The sequence below is a fragment of the Portunus trituberculatus genome, chromosome 9, assembly GCF_017591435.1.
Source record: "Portunus trituberculatus isolate SZX2019 chromosome 9, ASM1759143v1, whole genome shotgun sequence".
Taxonomy (NCBI): Eukaryota; Metazoa; Arthropoda; class Malacostraca; order Decapoda; family Portunidae; genus Portunus; species Portunus trituberculatus.
In genome coordinates, this window is record NC_059263.1 from 1,593,587 (window position 1) to 1,612,500 (window position 18,914).

General features: G+C 42.1%; 2 protein-coding genes across 10 annotated transcripts in view; one reads left to right on the forward strand and one right to left on the reverse strand.

Moving 5' to 3' along the window:
• LOC123501163 (protein furry-like) overlaps positions 1–18,914 on the forward strand; it is a 102,812-nt gene that overhangs the window by 39,653 nt on the left and 44,245 nt on the right. For all 9 annotated transcript variants that reach the window (XM_045249797.1, XM_045249796.1, XM_045249789.1 and 6 more), the window contains one exon: positions 6,169–6,326. In XM_045249797.1, coding sequence (XP_045105732.1) covers positions 6,169–6,326 — 158 coding nt within the window. The remainder of the gene's footprint in view (positions 1–6,168; positions 6,327–18,914) is intronic.
• Positions 10,913–18,914, reverse strand: part of LOC123501169 (growth hormone secretagogue receptor type 1-like) — an 8,805-nt gene continuing 803 nt past the window's right edge. Inside the window, exons 1-3 of the mRNA XM_045249815.1 lie at positions 18,551–18,914; positions 15,395–15,686; positions 10,913–12,755 (exon numbers count right to left, since the gene is read on the reverse strand). The exon at positions 18,551–18,914 is cut by the window's right edge and continues 803 nt beyond it. Of these exons, the coding sequence (XP_045105750.1) occupies positions 12,586–12,755; positions 15,395–15,686; positions 18,551–18,914 (826 nt within the window). The 3' untranslated portion in view covers positions 10,913–12,585. The remainder of the gene's footprint in view (positions 12,756–15,394; positions 15,687–18,550) is intronic.

Genomic DNA, 18,914 nt, shown 5'->3' on the forward strand with positions numbered 1-18,914 from the left:
TCCTTCCCATAAGTCATTTTCTTTCCTTCCCTCCTTCTCTCTCTATCTTTCTCATTTTTCCTCCTCTCTTTCTCTTCCTCTTTCTCCCTCCCATTATCTATTCTTTAATTCCTTCCTTCCTTCGTTCTTTCTCACATGTTCCCTTTTCTATTTATTTCCTCCTCCTCCTCCTCCTCCTCCTCCTCCTCCTCCTCCTCCTCCTCCTCCTCCTCCTCCTCTTCCTCCTCCTCCTCTTTTTCTTTAATTGACTCTTCTATCTTTGTCTTCCTTCCCTCTCTCTCTCTCTCTCTCTCTCTCTCTCTCTCTCTCTCTCTCTCTCTCTCTCTCTCTCTCTCTCTCTCTCTCTCTCTCTCTCTCTCTCTCTCTCTCTCTCTCTCAGATTCACTTACTGTTCACCAATCAATCATCATCTCCCTCTAAAGTGTGATTGATGTATACAAAAACGCCTTTACTAATCAGACCACCTCTCTCTCTCTCTCTCTCTCTCTCTCTCTCTCTCTCTCTCTCTCTCTCTCTCTCTCTCTCTCTCTCTCTCTCTCTCTCTCTCTCTCTCTCTCTCTCTCTCTCTCTCTCTCTTGCATGTATTTTCATCTTTCCACTCACGTCTCCTTCTCATTATCCTGTCTTGTTCCTTCCTTTTATCCTCTCCTTTCATCATTTCCCATCTTTCGTCTCTTCTCCCACGTGTTTTCTGTCCCTCCTCCTCCTCCTCCTCCTCCTCCTCTCTCTCTCTCTCTCTCTCTCTCTCTCTCTCTCTCTCTCTCTCTATCTCTATCTCTATCTCTCTCTCTCTCTCTCTCTCGACATTTCCCTGCTTCCCATACACATTTATTTATTAATTTTAGTTCCTCTCCCATCAACCGAATACAGTCCTTTTTTTTTTTCTCTTTTTCTTTCTTTTTTTTTTATTTCTGCTGCTTCCACACATTTATTGATTTATTTTAGTCCCACCCTTCCAGAAAAACAATAGTCTTTTTTTTTTTTTTCTCTATCTCTTTTTTGACTTCCTGCTTCCCACACATTAATTGATTTATTTTAGTCCTCTCGTCTTATAAACCAAGTACAATTCCTTTTTCTCTCTTTTTTTTCCTCTTTTTTATCACCTTTTCCTGCTTCCCACACATTTATGAATTTATTTTAGTCTCTCCTCCCATAAACACTTAGCTTTTTTTTTTTTTTTTTTTTTTTTCCCCAGCTGCGTTTATCTCCTTTGCTGCTTCACACACAGCCCCTTTCAGCCCCTTGCCACCTTCAACTCAGAGCCTTATTCAGAAACGCTTTGCTCTCTCTGAAAATACTCGTGCGTTTGAAGGCATTTTTATAGTTATAGTTATGGAGTTTAGCAAGTTTCTTTCTACCTTATAAAAAAAATTGTCTTAAAAAAAAAACCCTACTAGTTATCTATGGGGACTTGAAAAATTGCCATATAGTGAGAAAGCAAGGCGTTTCTGAGTATGGCCGTCAGTCTCAGCCCACACTTAGCCGTAGAAACACCCTTCATTATCCTCCCTTACTCTCATACTCACAGTATAGATGTAGCCTCCCACAAGCTTCTCTCCTCGAATAAGCCGATGTCGAAGAAAATGGAAAAAAAAAAGGAGAAAACGGAGAAGGAAGAGAGTGGTGTAATGATTAAGACTTTTTGTACCAAGCTCTGAAGGGCGTGAAAGGGAAGATTCAGCGGCTTTACTTTTTTTTTTTTCCTTTTTTCCCCATTTTCTTTTTAGATGGGGTGAAGGGAACGTAGATACTTTTTGAGGTACGTTTTGAGACTCTATTGTAGCGTTGTCTCGTGATGTGCGGGAAGAAGCCATACCACGCGATGGGGAAAATAAAACTCCAGGAAATGTAGAAAAATAACTGAGGTGAAGTGAGAGAAGGAGGAGGAAGAAACTAGGGGAGGATGAATTTAGAGACAATAAAGAGAGAAGTTAAGGAAGAAAGAATTAATGAAATGAAGATGTGAGGAATAGTAAAAGACGACGAAATATGCATAGAAGAAGAAAAAAAAAAAAAAAAGGATACGAGTAAGAAACGGAGAAGAAAGGAAAAAAAAACAAAACTAGATGAATTTAGGGACAATGGATAGAGAATTTAAGAGAACGAATGGGTGAAGTAATGATGTGAAATGATAGAAGTCGAGGAAATGAAAAAAAAAGAATGATTGATAAACGAAGTAGAAACGAGAAACGAGAAGATAAATTTAAAAGACCATGGATAGAGAAGTTAAGAAAGAGAATTAATGAAGAAAAGATGTGAAATGATAGAAGTCGAGGAACTAAAGAGAAAAAAAAAAAAAAGAGTGATGAGTGAGAAACGGAGAAGGAATGAGAAACGAGAAGGTAAATTTAAAGACTTAGAAAGAGAAATTGAGAAGAAAGAATTGATGAAGATAAGATGTGAGGAATATGAGATAAAAAAAGGAAGGAACAAGATGGAAGAAGGAAAAAATAAACGAAGAAACATGAAAATAAATATAGAAAGAAGGAACGAGAAGATAAATTTAAAGAATGAAAAGACAAGAAGAAAATATTGGAGTAAAAATGTGAGGAATATGGAGAGAGAGAGAGAGAGAGAGAGAGAGAGAGAGAGAGAGAGAGAGAGAGAGAGAGAGAGGAAAAGATAAAATGATAAAGAAGAAGCGGTTAGGTAAGTGTAACAGGGAATATGACATCAGGAAAAAGAGGAACAAGAGAAGAAAAGGAAACAAAATGAAGAAATATGAGAAAAAGAAAAGACAAAATAATATGAATGAAGTAAAAAGAAAAGGAGAAGCATAGAAGTGAAATAAAGACGGAACAAGAGAAGAGGAAAGGAATAAGAAAGGAGGAAGAAGTAAAGAAAGAAGAATTAAGAGAAAGGACAGTGAGGAGCAAGAAAAAGAAGAAAAACAAAGAGAGGAGAAAACAAACCGGGAAACAAGAAGAAGAGGAAAATGAATAACAAGGACAAAGAGAGTGAAGGAGAAGTAAAGGATAAAACAAGAACAAACGAAGAAGAGTAGGAAGGAGTAGAATGTAACAAAGTACGGGGTATGAAATAAAGAAATGAAGGGAAAGAAAAAAGTAAGAACGTCTCTCTCTCTCTCTCTCTCTCTCTCTCTCTCTCTCTCTCTCTCTCTCTCTCTCTCTCTCTCTCTCTCTCTCTCTCTCTCTCTCTCCTTTCTTCTTTCTTTTCTTAACCATTGTTTGTTATCCCTCCTTTCCAACTCTCTTTTTCCGTCCACCCTTATCTCCTCTTATCTCCTTTTCTTCTCTTTCCTTCTCTATCTTCTTACTCGTGTTGTGTTATCCATCTCTTATCTTTCTCTTTCTATTTCCTTTTTCTCAATTATTTTCTTAACCAACTCTATTGCCGTCCATCCTTATCTCCCTTTATCTCCTCCCATTTCTCCCTTTTATTACACGTCTTCCTCCACCATGATAGCTTCCCTTAACCGTGTATCAAATTCTTGTTCATTTCCTGTTTTCTCTCATACGACCTGATCTAGTCCCCTTCCCCCCCTTTCTTGGTGTCTCCTTTCCGTGATTAAGTTTTTTTTTATTTTTTTTATTTTTTTAGCTGTCATTCTTGTCATCTTATTTTTTTCCTCGTTTTCATTTCTATTTCCTGTCGTCTTCCTATCGTTTATTTATTTTCCTCCTTTCTTTCTTTTTCTAATTAACGTTCCTATTAATTTTTTTTTTTTTCCAGTTTTGTTTCTTCTTCATCTTTTGTTGTGTTGTCTTATTTTGTTTCCCTTCGTTTTCATTTCTATTTTTCTTCGTCTTTTATCGTTTATTTCTTTCCTATCTTTTGTAGTTCGAATCTTCTATCTTATAACGTTCGTATTCATTATTTTTCACCTTTTGTTTCTGCTTCTTCTTTTTTTAGCATTACCTTATCTGTTTCTCCTTCACCCTCCTAACTTGTATATCCTTCCTTTCATTGGTATTTTTATCTTCTGTACAATTAACGTTCACATTCATCATTTTTCAGCTTTGTTTCTGCTTCTTCTTTTGTAGCATCACCTTATCTGTTTCTTCTCCTCCGCCTCCCTAACGTGTATCTCATTCCCTTTTTATTGCTCGAATCTTCTATCTAATTAACGTTTCTAGTCATTATTTTTCAGCTTTGTTTCTCCTTCATCTTTTCTTGCGTCACCTTATCTATTTGTTCTTCATCTTCCTAATATGTGTTTCCTTCCCATCATTATTATTTTCATCTATCTAATTAACATTCCTATTCTTTATTTTTTTTTTCAGCATTTTTCTCCTTTTCTTGTATCATGTTATCTGTTTCTTCTTCGCATTCCTAACGTCTATTTCCTTCCTTCCCTTGTTTTAACCTTCCTTCTCATCTCCCTCGCCCATCGCCTCCAGTATTGCCTTATCAGTTCCCGTTCCTTGTATCTCGTCCTATCTGTCTCTTCACTCACAGAGCACGGCCGCCTTGAATTTCTTGGTGGCTTAAGCAGGATTTAGTTTAGCCTCCATCCTTGCCCTACTGTCCCATATTGTGACGCTGCTTCTCGGATAGATGGCGCCATCCTCCCTGCCTCGCTGTGCCTCTCCTTTCCTTCTTCCCTCTTGCCGTGACGAAAGTTGATGTTGTTTTAGATGTTTCAGTGACGTTGTGGGTGAAGTGATGTGTTTATTCTTGTTAAATTGCTATTGAGGTTGATTGTATGATTGGAAATGTCAATAAGTATCGCTATCTCTTATTATCGCTGTTTTCTTCAGTATGGAGGTGTTTCAGACGCCACGGGGTTGTCTTAGTCGTGTTATGGGTGAAATGATGTGTTTATTCTTGTTAAAACTATTGCTGTGGTTGATTATATGACTAGAAACGTCAATAAGTACCGCTATCTCTCTTATTATCACTTTGTTCCATCTGTTTTAGAGGCCACGGGTTTGTCTTAGTCGTGTTGTGAGTGAAATGATGTGTTTATTCTTGTTAAAACTATTGCTGTGGTTGATTATTATAGAAACGTCAATTACCGCTATCTCTCTTATTATCACTTTGTTCCATCTGTTTTAGAGGCCACGGGTTTGTCTTAGTCGTGTTGTGAGTGAAATATGTTTATTCTTATTAGATTAGTATTGGGGTTGATTAGAATAGATTATATGATTGGAAACGTCTATAAGTATCGCTATTTTTGTTGCTGTCACTTAGTTCTCTTGTGTGGAAATGCTTTAGAGGCCACGGGCGTGTTTATGTGGCGTTGAGTGAAATGATGTGTTCGTTCTTGTTTGACTATTACTGAGATTGGTTATATGATTGGGAACCTCTACGACTTTTATCTAGTGTCTCTCGTGGCAGTGAGGCATAACTTTTCCTTCTTTTTTTTTATACCGCTGTGGCTTCAAGTAGTTGATATATTTGTGTGAGGAAAATGAACTGTCTCTCTCTCTCTCTCTCTCTCTCTCTCTCTGGGATGATTTTTTTTTATTTATTTTTTTTTTTTTTAGATCATGTAGGTTTTTTCGCGGGTATTTTTGGGCTAAAGGGGATACTGCTACAAAAGGCTTGACAACAGGTAAAAGTCCAGTTACCTTTTATATAACAGCGTGGATGGCAGTAGTTACACACTTGTTGGTTAATGTAGCGAGTGGGTCTTATCTCCGCCCTGCACGCTGCCCTCGTCACCCTTCCCTCCTCCCCACACGTGTCCCTCCTCGCTGCTCCGTCCCCATCCCCTTAACCCCATACTGTTGCTGCCCTCGCCCTTCGTTAGCACAGTCACTACACACACACAAAAAAAAAAAAAATAATAATGTTAAAGGAGTAAATAATAGATAGGTAAATAAATCTAAATAAGAGAAGAATAGAATGACTGGAGAACTGATCTAACCTAACTGTAACCTAATCTAACTTAACCTAAATCAATTCAACAACTTTAACCCAACCTAACCTAACCTAACCTAACTAGACCCAACCTAACCTAACATTCACTGCACACACAAAAAGAAAAAAGAAAAAGAAATAAAAAAACGTGGGGAGAGAGAGAGAGAGAGAGAGAGAGAGAGAGAGAGAGAGAATTGCAGACTATTTATTCACCTTTCACCTTCCTTTTACAATAATTTCATCAGTAACATTTAAACACCTATTATCTCGCCATATGGCCTCAGTGTTGTATCGCCACCATCAGATTCACTCTTAACCTCTCGTCTTGCTTTACCCCTGCAGAGAGTACCCATGTGACCACTACACGGCCATCATGAACGTCACCTTGCTCAATACTGGCTGTCCCCGCGCCTGCATCCACGAGACGGCCCTTCAGCTCCTTCAGGTCCTCGACAAGCGGTTCTTCGGGGCCGTCACTCCTCTGGTGGGCGAAGGTGAAGGTACGTGAGGCTTTGTGTGTGTGTGTGGAGGGGGTGGATGGAATACGTGAGACTGTGTTTGTTCTAGTAGAGGGTGTGTTGTGGGGAATGAAAGTACGTGAGGCTGTTTTTTTCATATATTTTTTTTAATGGCCTAAAGCACCTGTAGATCTACTTAAAGAGTATAGGAAGCACTGTTCAGCTTCCTCCCATTAATGGCGCAGGCAATTTTATTTATAGTGGTACCCATATCAGGGCTCTTATCACCACCCAAGCGCATCTTTGGTGTAAGCACGTAGAGGCTGGGTATCATTGTGACATGTAGGTAGCTTTAAACCACTCGACAAATGGCTAAGCTGCAGGGTGGTTTGTGGTGCGATTCGAACCTCCGCTTGGACGTCTGCCCGATCCCACGCTCACCACCTTATCCATTACGCCACCGCCTCCCTGTGTGTGTGTGTGTGTGTGTGTGTGGGGGAATGGCAGTACGTGTGGCAGTGTATGTGTTGGGTGGCAGTGTTTGTGTTGTGATGGTGGGATCTCTTGGGTGTTGTGTCTGGTTTTTCTTTCTTTCTTGTTTTCTCGGCTCGTCTGTCTTGTGGTATAAATCTCTTCATCATCTTCTCTTCCATTTTCTTTTTGTATCCCTTCTTCTCCTCACTCTCCTTCTACTTCTCTTTCTCTTTTTCTCTCTTTTCCTCCTCCTCCTCCTCCTCCTCCTCCTCCTCCTCCTCCTCCTCCTCCTTGTTTTCCTTCCTCTTACTCCCTGCCCTGATCCTATTTGTGCTTTACCTCCTTCTCCTCCTCCTCCTCCTCCTCCTCCTCCTCTTCCTCGTAGCAATATAAGACAGACTACCCTGCACTATAGTCGTTCAAAGAAAATAGGCCATCGTGAAGCGGGGCATTGAGGGCACAGCTTAGTAGAGCACGGCACCCCACGCACCTTATCTGGCTACACTGTATGTTCCCTTCCTCCATTGACTTTGTTTGTGGCGGGATTTTTAACAGGTTTCCAATTTTCTGATGGGTTTATTGACTATTGAGCTTTGAAGAGTTACAGTTTTATTCCGTGTTTAGCCCTCCTTGTTGTGTTAAGGGGAGACAGACAGACAGGCAGACGGACAGACAGACGGATAGACAGATTGGTAGGTAGACAGGCAGGCAGACGGACAGACACTCATGATAATTTTGGTTTATTGTTTTCTTTTGTTTTTTTTTTCTTCTTCTTCTTCTTCTTCTTCTTCTTCTTCTTCTTCTTCTTCCTCTTCCTCTTCCTCTTCCTCTTCTTCTTCTTCTTCTTCTTCTTCTTCTTCCCATCACTATCCGGCCCACATCTCGCTTGAAATTAGATACTCTCTCTCTCTCTCTCTCTCTCTCTCTCTCTCTCTCTCTCTCTCTCTCTCTCTCTCTCTCTCTCTCTCTCTCTCTCTCTCTCTCGACTGCCTCGTAAACCGTAACAGTGGTGGTGGTGATGGGTGTTTGTCCTGCCTTTGTCTTCCTTTGTTTTCCTCCTCCTCCTCCTCCTCCTCCTCCTCCTCCTCCTCCTCCTCCTCCTCCTCCTCCTCCTCCTCCTCCTCCTCCTCCTTGTCTTGTTTCGCTGGTTCTTTACATCCTTTCTTTCCTTTTCTTGTTCTCTTTTGTATTCCTTATTTTTTCTCTCTCTCTCTCTCTCTCTCTCTCTCTCTCTCTCTCTCTCTCTCTCTCTCTCTCTCTCTCTCTCTCTCTCTCTCTCTCTCTCTCTCTCTCTCTCTCTCTCTCTCTCTCTCCAGTCCTCCCTTCCTCAATTTATAAATTTTCTCCTTTTCCTCCTTTTTCCCCACCCTCCTTTCTCCTCCCCCCTCTCTCTCTCTCTCTCTCTCTCTCTCTCTCTCTCTCTCTCTCTCTCTCTCTCTCTCTCTCTCTCTCTCTCTCTCTCTCTCTCTCTCTCTCTCTCTCTCTCTCTCTCTCCTCTCTCCTCTCCTCTCCTCCTCCTTCCTCCTATCCTTCATCAGTTCCTCAAGGTCCTCCTCCTCCTCCTCCTCCTCCTCCTCCTCCTCCTCCTCCTCCTCCTCCTCCTCCTCCTCCTCCTCGCAGTAGCTTTTTTTTATGTTTTTTTGCTCCTTGTTTATTAGTTTGAGAGAGCGTCGCTGTATTGGCAATGTTTATAAAGAGGATGTTATTAATATTGAGAGCTATATTTTAACTTCCCTTCCCCTCTTCCATCATCTTCTTTTCCTATGCCTCTTCCTCTTCCTCCTCTTCCTCGTCCTCTTTGTCCTCCTCCTCGTCCCTCTTCTCTCTTTCTCCTCTTAAAGCTCCATCACTTCCTCTTTCTCCTCCATCACTGTCTTCCTCTTCTTTTTCCTCCTCCTCCTTTCCCTCCTCTCCCTCCTTTCCTTCTCTTTTTTCCTCCTCCTCCTCCTCCTCCTCCTGTCATCATTCTCTTTCTGCCATTGAGTTTTCCACCTCCTTCTTCCTCTTCGTGCGACCTCTTGTCATTGAACACCTCCTCCTCCTCCTCCTCCTCCTCCTCCTCCTCCTCCTCCTCCTCCTCCTCCTCCTCCTCCTCCTCCTCATTATCCATCACAGAAGCTGCATCTGTGCGCTATAATTGACTCACACACCCTCTAATTAACTGTCCGATGGTGCCATTAATCAGGGGCCCAGGGGTGGGGGTCAGGTAGGTGTGGGCGGGGGAAGAGCAGGTGTGGTGGTGTTGCGTGGTGTTGGTGAAGGCTTTGGTGTTTTTTACTGTTATTGTTATTGGTGTCGTTATGTTGTGGTGCTGGTAGTGGTGGTAGTGGTGGTGGTGGTGGTAGTTTTTATTATTAGTGTTGTTATGAATATTTTTGTTGTAGTGGGTTGTAGCGAAATATCATAGACTCCCTTGTGCATAGAAAACGTAATTTGGTGGCTATATTTGAGTTTTCGGTTGTTTTCATTATTACTATCTATTATTGTTATTATTATTGTTGTTGTTTCAGTGGGTTATAGCAAAATATCATAGACTCCCTTGCTCACAGAAAACGTGGTGGCTTTGATTATGGTGCTTTTATTCCTATTATCATCACCATTTTATATAGTTTACGTTGGCCGCTCTATTCAGGCAGCCTGGCCGGACAAGGAGCCGGCGGTGAGAGAGGCAGTGAGGGTGGTGAAGACGTAGATACTACTAATAATGATAGTAAGAAAGAGAATGGTGTGTCTAGCCTGTCAGTTATCAGAGGCTAACTATTTATACACCGCTAAGGACACAAGACACAAAGCGGACAGCGGTGTGTGGGTAGTAAGACTGAGTGTCTGCTGTCGTAACAAAAATAGCGAAGACTCCCTTGGCTATAGAGAAAGGGACAGTCGTGGTTATGGTGCCTGTTCACTATTATCATTTTGTAGTTATACATTAACTAAAAATAAAGTTAATAGTTCACAATTCAGTGTACCAAAATAGCGAAGACTCCCGTGCTCACAGAAAACGCACAAACACCTTGGAGTTTAATAAGGAAATCTGATACACGTGGGGGGACTGAATTGTTTGTGTTGGCGACTTGTGATTTAGCGGGAATGTTTAGAGCGGGTGATGGCGCGGTGAGGCAGGGGGCGCTGTGATGATAACTGGCTACTTAGTGTGATTTGTGAGTGGCAGCCTCTTGAGCCAGACTGTGGGCTAGACAGCTTTATAGACGCTCAGACGAAACTAATATATTCTGGAGCGCTTTTCTCGAAGGCCACTTATTTTCAAAGGCCACGACGATGACCAGACGGGTTCTTAAGTGTGTTTCTTCTGTTATTAATGTAGAAATTTTGTTGATCTTTGGTGAAATCGTGTATGGTAGTGGCAAGACAAAGCTGTTATATTCTGAAACCCATTGCTTCCTCGCCACGACTGTTTTCCAAAGGGAAGGAAGAGAAGGAAAAGAAGGAGAAGGAAGAGAGGGAAAAGGAGGAGTAGAAGTAGAAAGGGAAGGAAGAGAAGGAAAAGAAGGAGAACGAGAAGGAGAAGGAAGAGAATGGAAAGGAGGAGTAGAAGTAGAAATGGAAGGAAGAGAAGGAAAAGAATGAAAAGGAGTAGAAGTAGAAAAGGAAGGAAAAGAAGGAGAAGGAAGAGAAGGAAAAGGAGGAGGAGTGGAAGGAAGCGAATAAAAAAAAAAGTGGAGAAGTATAGGAGAGCAGGCTAATGGTGGAACTTAACAAACTTATCAGCTGTTGAGGATGACGTGAACCAAAGCCTTTCCCATGAGACTTCCACCCGACCACCCTGCCTGCCTGCCCTCGCTCGCCGCGCTAGTCTGTAAGGAATGTCTACCCTTTTCATATCACTGCAAGACTTGGGCGGAGGTATGCTGGCCTGGTGTGTGTGTGTGTGTGTGTGTGTGTGTGTGTTGTTGTAGTTGTTGTTTTGGGGTTTTACTACTACTACTACTACTACTACTACTACTACTACTACTACTACTACTACTACTACTACTACTACTACTACTACTACTACTTTTTAACCTAACCTAACTTACCACCACTACTACATTTAATCCTACGAGCACTCACCACCACCACCACCACCACCACCACCACCACCACCACCACCACCACCACCACCACCACTGAGGGAAGTGTCAATTAACAGTATGGTGTAGTTTGGCCCAACACGTTTAATTAATGAGAGAAAATGTGACGGTAATTGTTTAATTGTTAACACTTTGATGGTGTGTGTGTGTGTGTGTGTGTGTGTGTGTGTGTGTGTGTGTGTGTGTGTGTGTGTGACATCTAATTGCTTTTTTTTTTTTTCATTTTACCTTCTATAATTCAAAACGGTATGTACGTAATGATAATAAATGTTTGTATACATACACACACATACATATACAATACATACACACATACATATACATACATACATACATACATACATAGGTATACGTACATGATCGTCACTACACATATGGACAGGTAAAACTTAAATAGAAATATACCTACACATACAAACATACATACATACAAACATACATACATGGAACATTATTATATGTATACATATTTGCAATCATACATACATACATGCATACATTCATACATACATACATAGAACATTATTATACGTATACATATTTACAATCATACATACATACATACATACATACATACAAAACACAACCGCATGACAGCGTGACAGAATACCAATAATCTGTATTAATTTTCAATGGCGTGGTCATTTATTCCATTCACATTTTGCAATCATGTATTTTTTTTTTTTTTTTATGTGTGTATGTATGTGTGTGTGTGTGTATTTGCCCACCCGCTGCCAGCTCGTAATTGTGTTTGCTCAAATCACTTTATCGACCCGTCTGTCTATTTAATCACCACTATCTATCTATCTATCTGTGTTTTTATCTATTTGTCTACCTAGTGAGCTATCTACTGAATCATCTATGTCTGCCTGTCTAACTGTCTGATTGTTTATATATCTTTGTCTGTATTATATATTTTAACTGTCTAACTGTCTATTTCTATATCTTTGTATCTGTATGTCTGCTGTCTAACTGTCTATATCTTTCTATCTATCTATATGTCTAAGTAAATATCTATTCTATTTCATTTTTTTCATTTATCTATCTATGTAGCGGTCTACGTATTTACTTATCTACTATATGTATGTATGTATCTATCTACCTACAAAATTTACCTTTATTTATTTTTTTTATTTATTTTTTTCAATTCTACTTATGGTGTGTTTAATATTACCACTTAAATTATTTCCTTATCACGCCATGTTTACTAAGTCGTCTATCTCTCGCTTATCTGCTTCACCCAGTGTGTATAAACATGTGGCTATCGTCTCTCTCTCTCTCTCTCTCTCTCTCTCTCTCTCTCTCTCTCTCTCTCTACGTATATACAAACATTATTCAAGATACGCATCGATCTACAAACATTAAGTACGGTTTGTTGTGAAGGACGACAACAAGAGACAGTATTTAGACTCTTTTGGTAACAGTGGTGGTGGTACGTACGAAGATTAACCACTATTGTATGACGTTTCTCTCTCTCTCTCTCTCTCTCTCTCTCTCTCTCTCTCTCTCTCTCTCTCTCTCTCTCTCTCTCTCTCTCTCTCGACACGGCTACTTTCAAAAGCCACCGGGATTCTTAAAAGAGTGTTTCTGTAGTCAATCATGTAGAAATCTAGTTAACCTCTCACAAAAAAACATAAAAACACACTTGAAAAAAAAAACATTGTCACGTCAACTGGAGCCTTTGGGAAATGTTGGAGATGCGTCGCTTTCATAATACGGTAGTTTGATTTACGACCAGCTTAGAAATAGTCCTCCTTTTCGTCTTCCAGCTGCGTCACGCCTGTCAGTCCGTTAGAGGCAGGGGGCGGTTCCTTTGTAGACAGGCTTCTGAGTGAGTGAGCGGTGTTGGGCGGGATGGGCGAGGCGGGCTGTGGTGGGTCCCATAGCTTGAGGTTGATGATCACGCCGCCTGTGGGTGTGTGTGGGTGTGAGGTTAAGTTAGGTTAGGTTAGGTTAGGTTAGGTTAGTGTGTGTGTTTTGTTAGGCTGGGAATGTGTGTGTGTGTGAAAATATTTGTAATCTTTCTTTCTATTTATCTATCTACTGATGAGGAAAGGTGGTGGTAGTAGTAGTAGTAGTAGTAGTAGTAGTAGTAGTAGTAGTAGTAGTGGTAGTAGAGCAACAATATTAGGTGGTGATGGTGGTGGTGGTAGTGATATTGGGTGGTCAGCGAGTGTGTGTGTGTGTGTGTGTGTGACAGCTGGTGGTGTTGAGTGGTGTTAGGTGGCAGTTAGGCTATAGTGATGGTGGTGGTGGGGGGTGTCACGGCCAATACTTTCTCCCTTGTCGTATAATAAGCGAAGTGAAAAGATGAATGGCCTTGTTTTCTCTGTTTTCGAAAATATATTTGTAAGTCTCTCTCTCTCTCTCTCTCTCTCTCTCTCTCTCTCTCTCTCTCTCTCTCTCTCTCTCTCTCTCTCTCTCTCTCTCTCTCTCTCTCTCTCTCTCTCTCTCTCTCTCTCTCTCTCCTCTTTATCAATCTCCTCTTTCTCCCATGTGTCTCTAATATCTTTCTTCACTATTCTCTCTCTCTCTCTCTCTCTCTCTCTCTCTCTCTCTCTCTCTCTCTCTCTCTCTCTCTCTCTCTCTCTCTCTCTCTCTCTCTCTCTCTCTCTCTCTCTCTCCATTCCTTGAAACGTGAAAGGAATATTCGAGGCGAGAAATTTCTTTTATTTTTCTCGATATGGAGATGAGAATTTCCTTCCTTCCTTCCTTCCTTCCTTCCTTCCTTCCTTCCTTCCTTCCTTCCTTCCTTCCTTCCTGTCCTTTCTTTCTTTCTTTCTTTCTTTCTTTCTTTCTTTCTTTCCCTCCCTCCCTCCTTCCTTTCTTCCTCCTTCCTTCGTTCATTCGCGTTATCCTTCTCCTTCTCCTTCTCTCGTCCTTCATTGTGGCACGTCTTTCTTTCTCCGGAATTATATATGATCATTCCTTTCTTTCTCCTCGACTCTCATCTTTCCTGTATTTTATTATATTTTCCACATCTTCGTTCTTTCTTTCTTTCCCCTCTTCATTCTGTTCTGTTGTTCCTCGGTTCGTAATTTTTATTTTGGTATATTCTTCCTATGTAATCTTTTCTTTATTTTCTTCTTTTTATCTTTTTCTATCTATTCTATCTATCTATCTATCTCTGTTTAGTTTTTTTTTTCTATGCTCCTCACTTTCCTTTCTCGTTCTTCTCCATTTCTTCTTTTCCCCAGTTCATATTTCCCCTTTCTTTTTTTTCCCTCTCCCTTAAACTCTTCCTCTACTTGACCTACTGACCAGGTTTACGTTGTGTGTGTGTGTGTGTGTGTGTGTGTGTGTGTGTGTGTGTGTGTGTGTGTGTGTGTGTGTGTGTTTGGTTTGGAGATGAAGGCAGAGAAAAATACTTGAAGAAAAAGAAAAAACTCTCTCTCTCTCTCTCTCTCTCTCTCTCTCTCTCTCTCTCTCTCTCTCTCTCTCTCTCTCTCTCTCTCTCTCTCTCTCTGTGTGTGACTTTTCATCTTGTAAATTAGTGTGTTTGTCTGTCTGTCCATGTGACAATTTGTGTGTGTATTTGTTCACCTGTGTGTAGTAATTTCAGGTGTGTGTGTGTGTGTGTGTGTGTGTGTGTGTGTGTGTGTGTGTGTGTGTGTGTGTGTGTGTGTGTGTGTGTGTGTGTGTGTTAATCAGGCCATTACTATGCATACCTGTCCTTCCGTGTGTGTGTGTGTGTGTGTGTGTGTGTGTGTGTGTGTGTGTGTGTGTGTGTGTGTGTGTGTGTGTGTGTGTGTGTGTGTGTGTGTGTGTGTTTATCCTAATTATCTTTCTATATATCTGTTTTTGTTTAAATTTCTATCTGTCTCTCAAGGGATTTGGTTGAGAGAGAGAGAGAGAGAGGAGGGAGAGGGAGGGGTTGTTTAATATGCTATCCTGTTTCCATTCTCTCCTCCCTCTCCTTCATGTTTCTCTCCCTTCCTATTCCTTCTTTACTCTGTTTCTCCTTGCCCTCACCCTGTCTACATATTTGTCTTCTTCTTCTTCTTCTTCTTTCTCCCTTCTTTTATTCGTCACTTGTTCATTTTTACTTTTATCATTCTCGTCTCTCTAATCCCTGTCTATTATATTCCTCAGCTTCCTTCCTTCCTTCCTTCCTTCCTTCCTTTCCTTCCTCCTTCCAATCTTGCTATCTTTTCAATTTTCTTCTTTTATCCCACGTGATCTCTTTCAGCCTCTTTTTATCAGTCCCTCTTCCTATTCTCTTTCTCCTCCTTTCTTTTTCTAGATTATCATCATCTTTTCTTTCGTTCCTTCCGGCTTCATATAATTTTTCCCTCACACACACACACACACACACACACACACACACACACACACACACACACACACACACACACACACACAGAGAGAGAGAGACACAGAGAGAGAGAGAGAGAGAGAGAGAGAGAGAGATAATATGGGTAGAAAAAATATACTGATGATAAAATGAAAGAAATTAACGAGAAATGAAAAAAAATGGAAAAACCCGAGACAGAGAGAGAGAGAGAGAGAGAGAGAGAGAGAGAGAGAGAGAGAGAGAGAGAGACCTACCTGAGTTCTTGCGCGAGGTCCCAATAGTGTGGAAAGACCTCCGTTGACTGGTACTGTTGCTATACTGACGGAGGGGGTCGTGGCGGCTGCTGTGGCGGCGGCGACGGCGGCCCCTGCTGGTGGAGGCGGTGACGAAGGAACAGCAGGAGGCAGCCACGGCGCGCCTGAAGTTCTGCCCCGTTACACAATACAGGAGAAAGTTGACAGCGAAGTTGGTGTAGAAGAGAAGGGTGAAGGTCTGCTGCAGGGTGTAGGTCGTAGGGGAGTCGTCACACGCGTTGTCCTTGCCACACTGGGAGAGAGAGAGAGAGAGAGAGAGAGAGAGAGAGAGAGAGAGGGAGGATGTTAGTATTCTCGATCATTCATCTCTTTCTTCCTATACTGGAACCCTTGCCCCCACTTTCTCTCTCTCTCTCTCTCTCTCTCTCTCTCTCTCTCTCTCTCTCTCTCTCTCTCTCTCTCTCTCATTGTTAAACTATCTCTAAATCTATAAAGACACCATTTAAGGCATCCACACACACACGCGCACACACACACACACACAGAGAGAGAGAGAGAGAGAGAGAGAGAGAGAGAGAGAGAGAGAGAGAGAGAGAGAGAGAGAGAGAGATGGAAAACAAGGTGTGGACAGGGAATTGAGATGTGTCGAGGGAAAAGGAAATGGACAAAGAGAGAGAGAGAGAGAGAGAGAGAGAGAGAGAGAGAGAGAGAGAGAGACTAAGCAAAGGTGAATAACTGACACCTGAGTCGCGGGCAATTACAAGAAAAGGAGATGTGGTAATAAGGTTTGGCGGGAACCAGAGGAGGGGGGGGGACTGGGAAAGAGGAGACGCTAACTGACTGATTTTAGTGGCGTGGTGGTGGTGGTGGTGGTGGTGGTGGTACAGATAGGTTAGTGGATAGAATAATGAATTAATGGATGGACGGGTTAATAGATGGACAAATAAATGGATTGATAGATAAACGATTAACCGCATTTTTACCATTGAGTTTTTTTTATTGACATTAGCAAGGGTCTGTGGAGGTCAGAAGATTAATGGCCTCAGTCTTCACTATTTTAATCCCCACATGAGTGTCTGAAGCTGTACAAAGTCACCAAATGTGAAAACGTGTCATGGTACTGAAGTGGTTGATGGATAGACAGGTGCATGGATGAAAAGATGGATGAAGGGGTTAATAGATGGATGGGTGGGTAAATAGAGGGATAGACGGATGGATAGAAGAATAGATAGCTGGATGGATTGATTAAAACACTTAGGGTAGAATCATTGAACCTAACCTAACCTAAACAAAACAAAACTTAACCTAACCTAACCATACCCATATAAATAATAATAATAATAATAATAATAATAATAATAATAATAATAATAAAATGAGTATACTAGTTAATAATGAAAAAAATAACGTAATGCAATAAACTCAATATGACAGTTGAGCTAACTTATTAAATCAGAGAGAGAGAGAGAGAGAGAGAGAGAGAGAGAGAGAGAGAGAGAGAGAGAGAGAGAGAGAGAGAGAGAGAGAGAGAGAGAGAGAGAGAGAGAGAGAGAGATGACATTGTGAAAGACGGCGGAAATGTGAAGAAGGAATATAAAAGAGAGGAGAGAAGCGAATTGATAGAGAAAGAAAAAGTCGCAAGGGAGAGAGACGAGGAGGAGGAGGAGGAGGAGGAGGAGTAGGAGTAGGAGTAGGAGGAGGAGGAGAAGAAAACGAAAGAAAAAGAAGTTGAACAAGGGAGGAGGAAGAAGAAGATGGAGGGACAAAAGAGACAAAAATAAATAAGAAAAAAAATGGTTAAGAAGGAGGAGGAGGAGGAGGAGGAGGAGGAGGAGGAGGAGAAGGGAAGACAAATCAAACAAGAGACATAAAAGGAAAAAAAATAGCTGAACTTTTGACGAACACTAAAACTCAATTGGAGAGAGAGAGAGAGAGAGAGAGAGAGAGAGAGAGAGAGAGAGAGAGAGAGAGAGAAAGAAAGAATCTAACTCACCGATGACAACCGAAATTCAATATCTGGTGTAGTTTAATTGAGTTAGAAAACCATGTAATTCTCTCTCTCTCTCTCTCTCTCTCTCTCTCTCTCTCTCTCTCTCTCTCTCTAAGACGGAGAAACAGTATACGTTCTTAATTTTTTTTTTTTTTTTTTTGCGGACACGAATGATAATCACACACACACACACACACACACACACACACACACACACACACACACACACACACACACACACCCCTCAAGGGACTGTCATCGAGGAAGAGGGACTAATGAGGCCGTAAATCAGCTGAAAGTACTTAATTAACAACCTAAAGAGAGAGAGAGAGAGAGAGAGAGAGAGAGAGTTTCTTTTATGTAGTAACAAAATTTCTTCCTTATTGAATCTTCGTTTTCTTGTAAATTTCCCTTTTTTTTTTTTCTCTCTTTTTTTACTCCTTTTTTCCTCCTCGCCATTTCTCCTCCCTTGTTCTCCTCACCTCCTTCATTTAATTTTTCACTTTAATTTCTCCCCGTGTGTCGCTCGTTAGAGGAGATAAGACGGAAAAATCACTCATTAGAGAGAGAGAGAGAGAGAGAGAGAGAGAGAGAGAGAGAGAGAGAGACTTACTATACCTGTCGTGTGTAATTAATTCTCACCAGGCCGCCCTAATGAGAACAATACCTCCCCCTCACTTGCCCTCACCTGTCCGTCCTTCCTCACCTGCCACGGTCACGCCCTCACCCTGCCCACCTCCTCCTCACCCGCCCTGTTCCTCTATAGTTTGTCTCCTGCCTGACAACTCTTCACTGTCTCTCCCCCTTCATTCATTCATCTGGTATCCTTTATCTTCTCTCTCATTCTCATCTTTTTTTTTTTTTTTTTTTTTTTCCACTGTTCGTCCATCTCCCCGTCCATCCTGTCCCCGTTATGTCTTGTTCCATTCACACCCTCGCCTCACTCGTCTTATGGTCTCCCTGCCGCTCATCCCTGTTTCCTTTTTGACGCCCCGCATCTTAGTGTTTCCTTCCCATTTCCATAATCTTCCTCCCGCCTCCTCCCGTCCTTCCTCCCTGCTTCCGCCGCTCCTTCTTTCTCCCGCCGACCGCGTTTTAGCCTTTCGCCCTTTTTCCTCCCGTGGCGCCGCTGTCTCCCTGTTTCTCAGCCTCCTCACGGCACTCACCCAGAAGAAGACATAGGCCCTCATGCAGTAGGAGGGCAGGTTGAGGGAGATGAAGACTGTTGAGATGACCAGCAGCATCTTGGTGACCTTGTGCTGGCCGCGGCGAGGGCCAGGCCCCTGTCCCTGTCTGGCCCGCGGCTCAGGCCCCAAGGCGGCGTCCGGCCCGTCACCACAGCCCTGCTGAGTCATAGATGAGCGAAGTCGCTCCACGCGCCACACGCAACGCGCGATCTGCACGTTGAGCGTGACGATGGTGAGCACCGGCAGTAGCAGCGCCAGCACCGTGTCCAGGTGGTTCATGGCGCCCGCCACGCCCAGGTAGGCCGGGCGCACTTGGCACCGAACGCCGCCCGCAGCGCCTTCG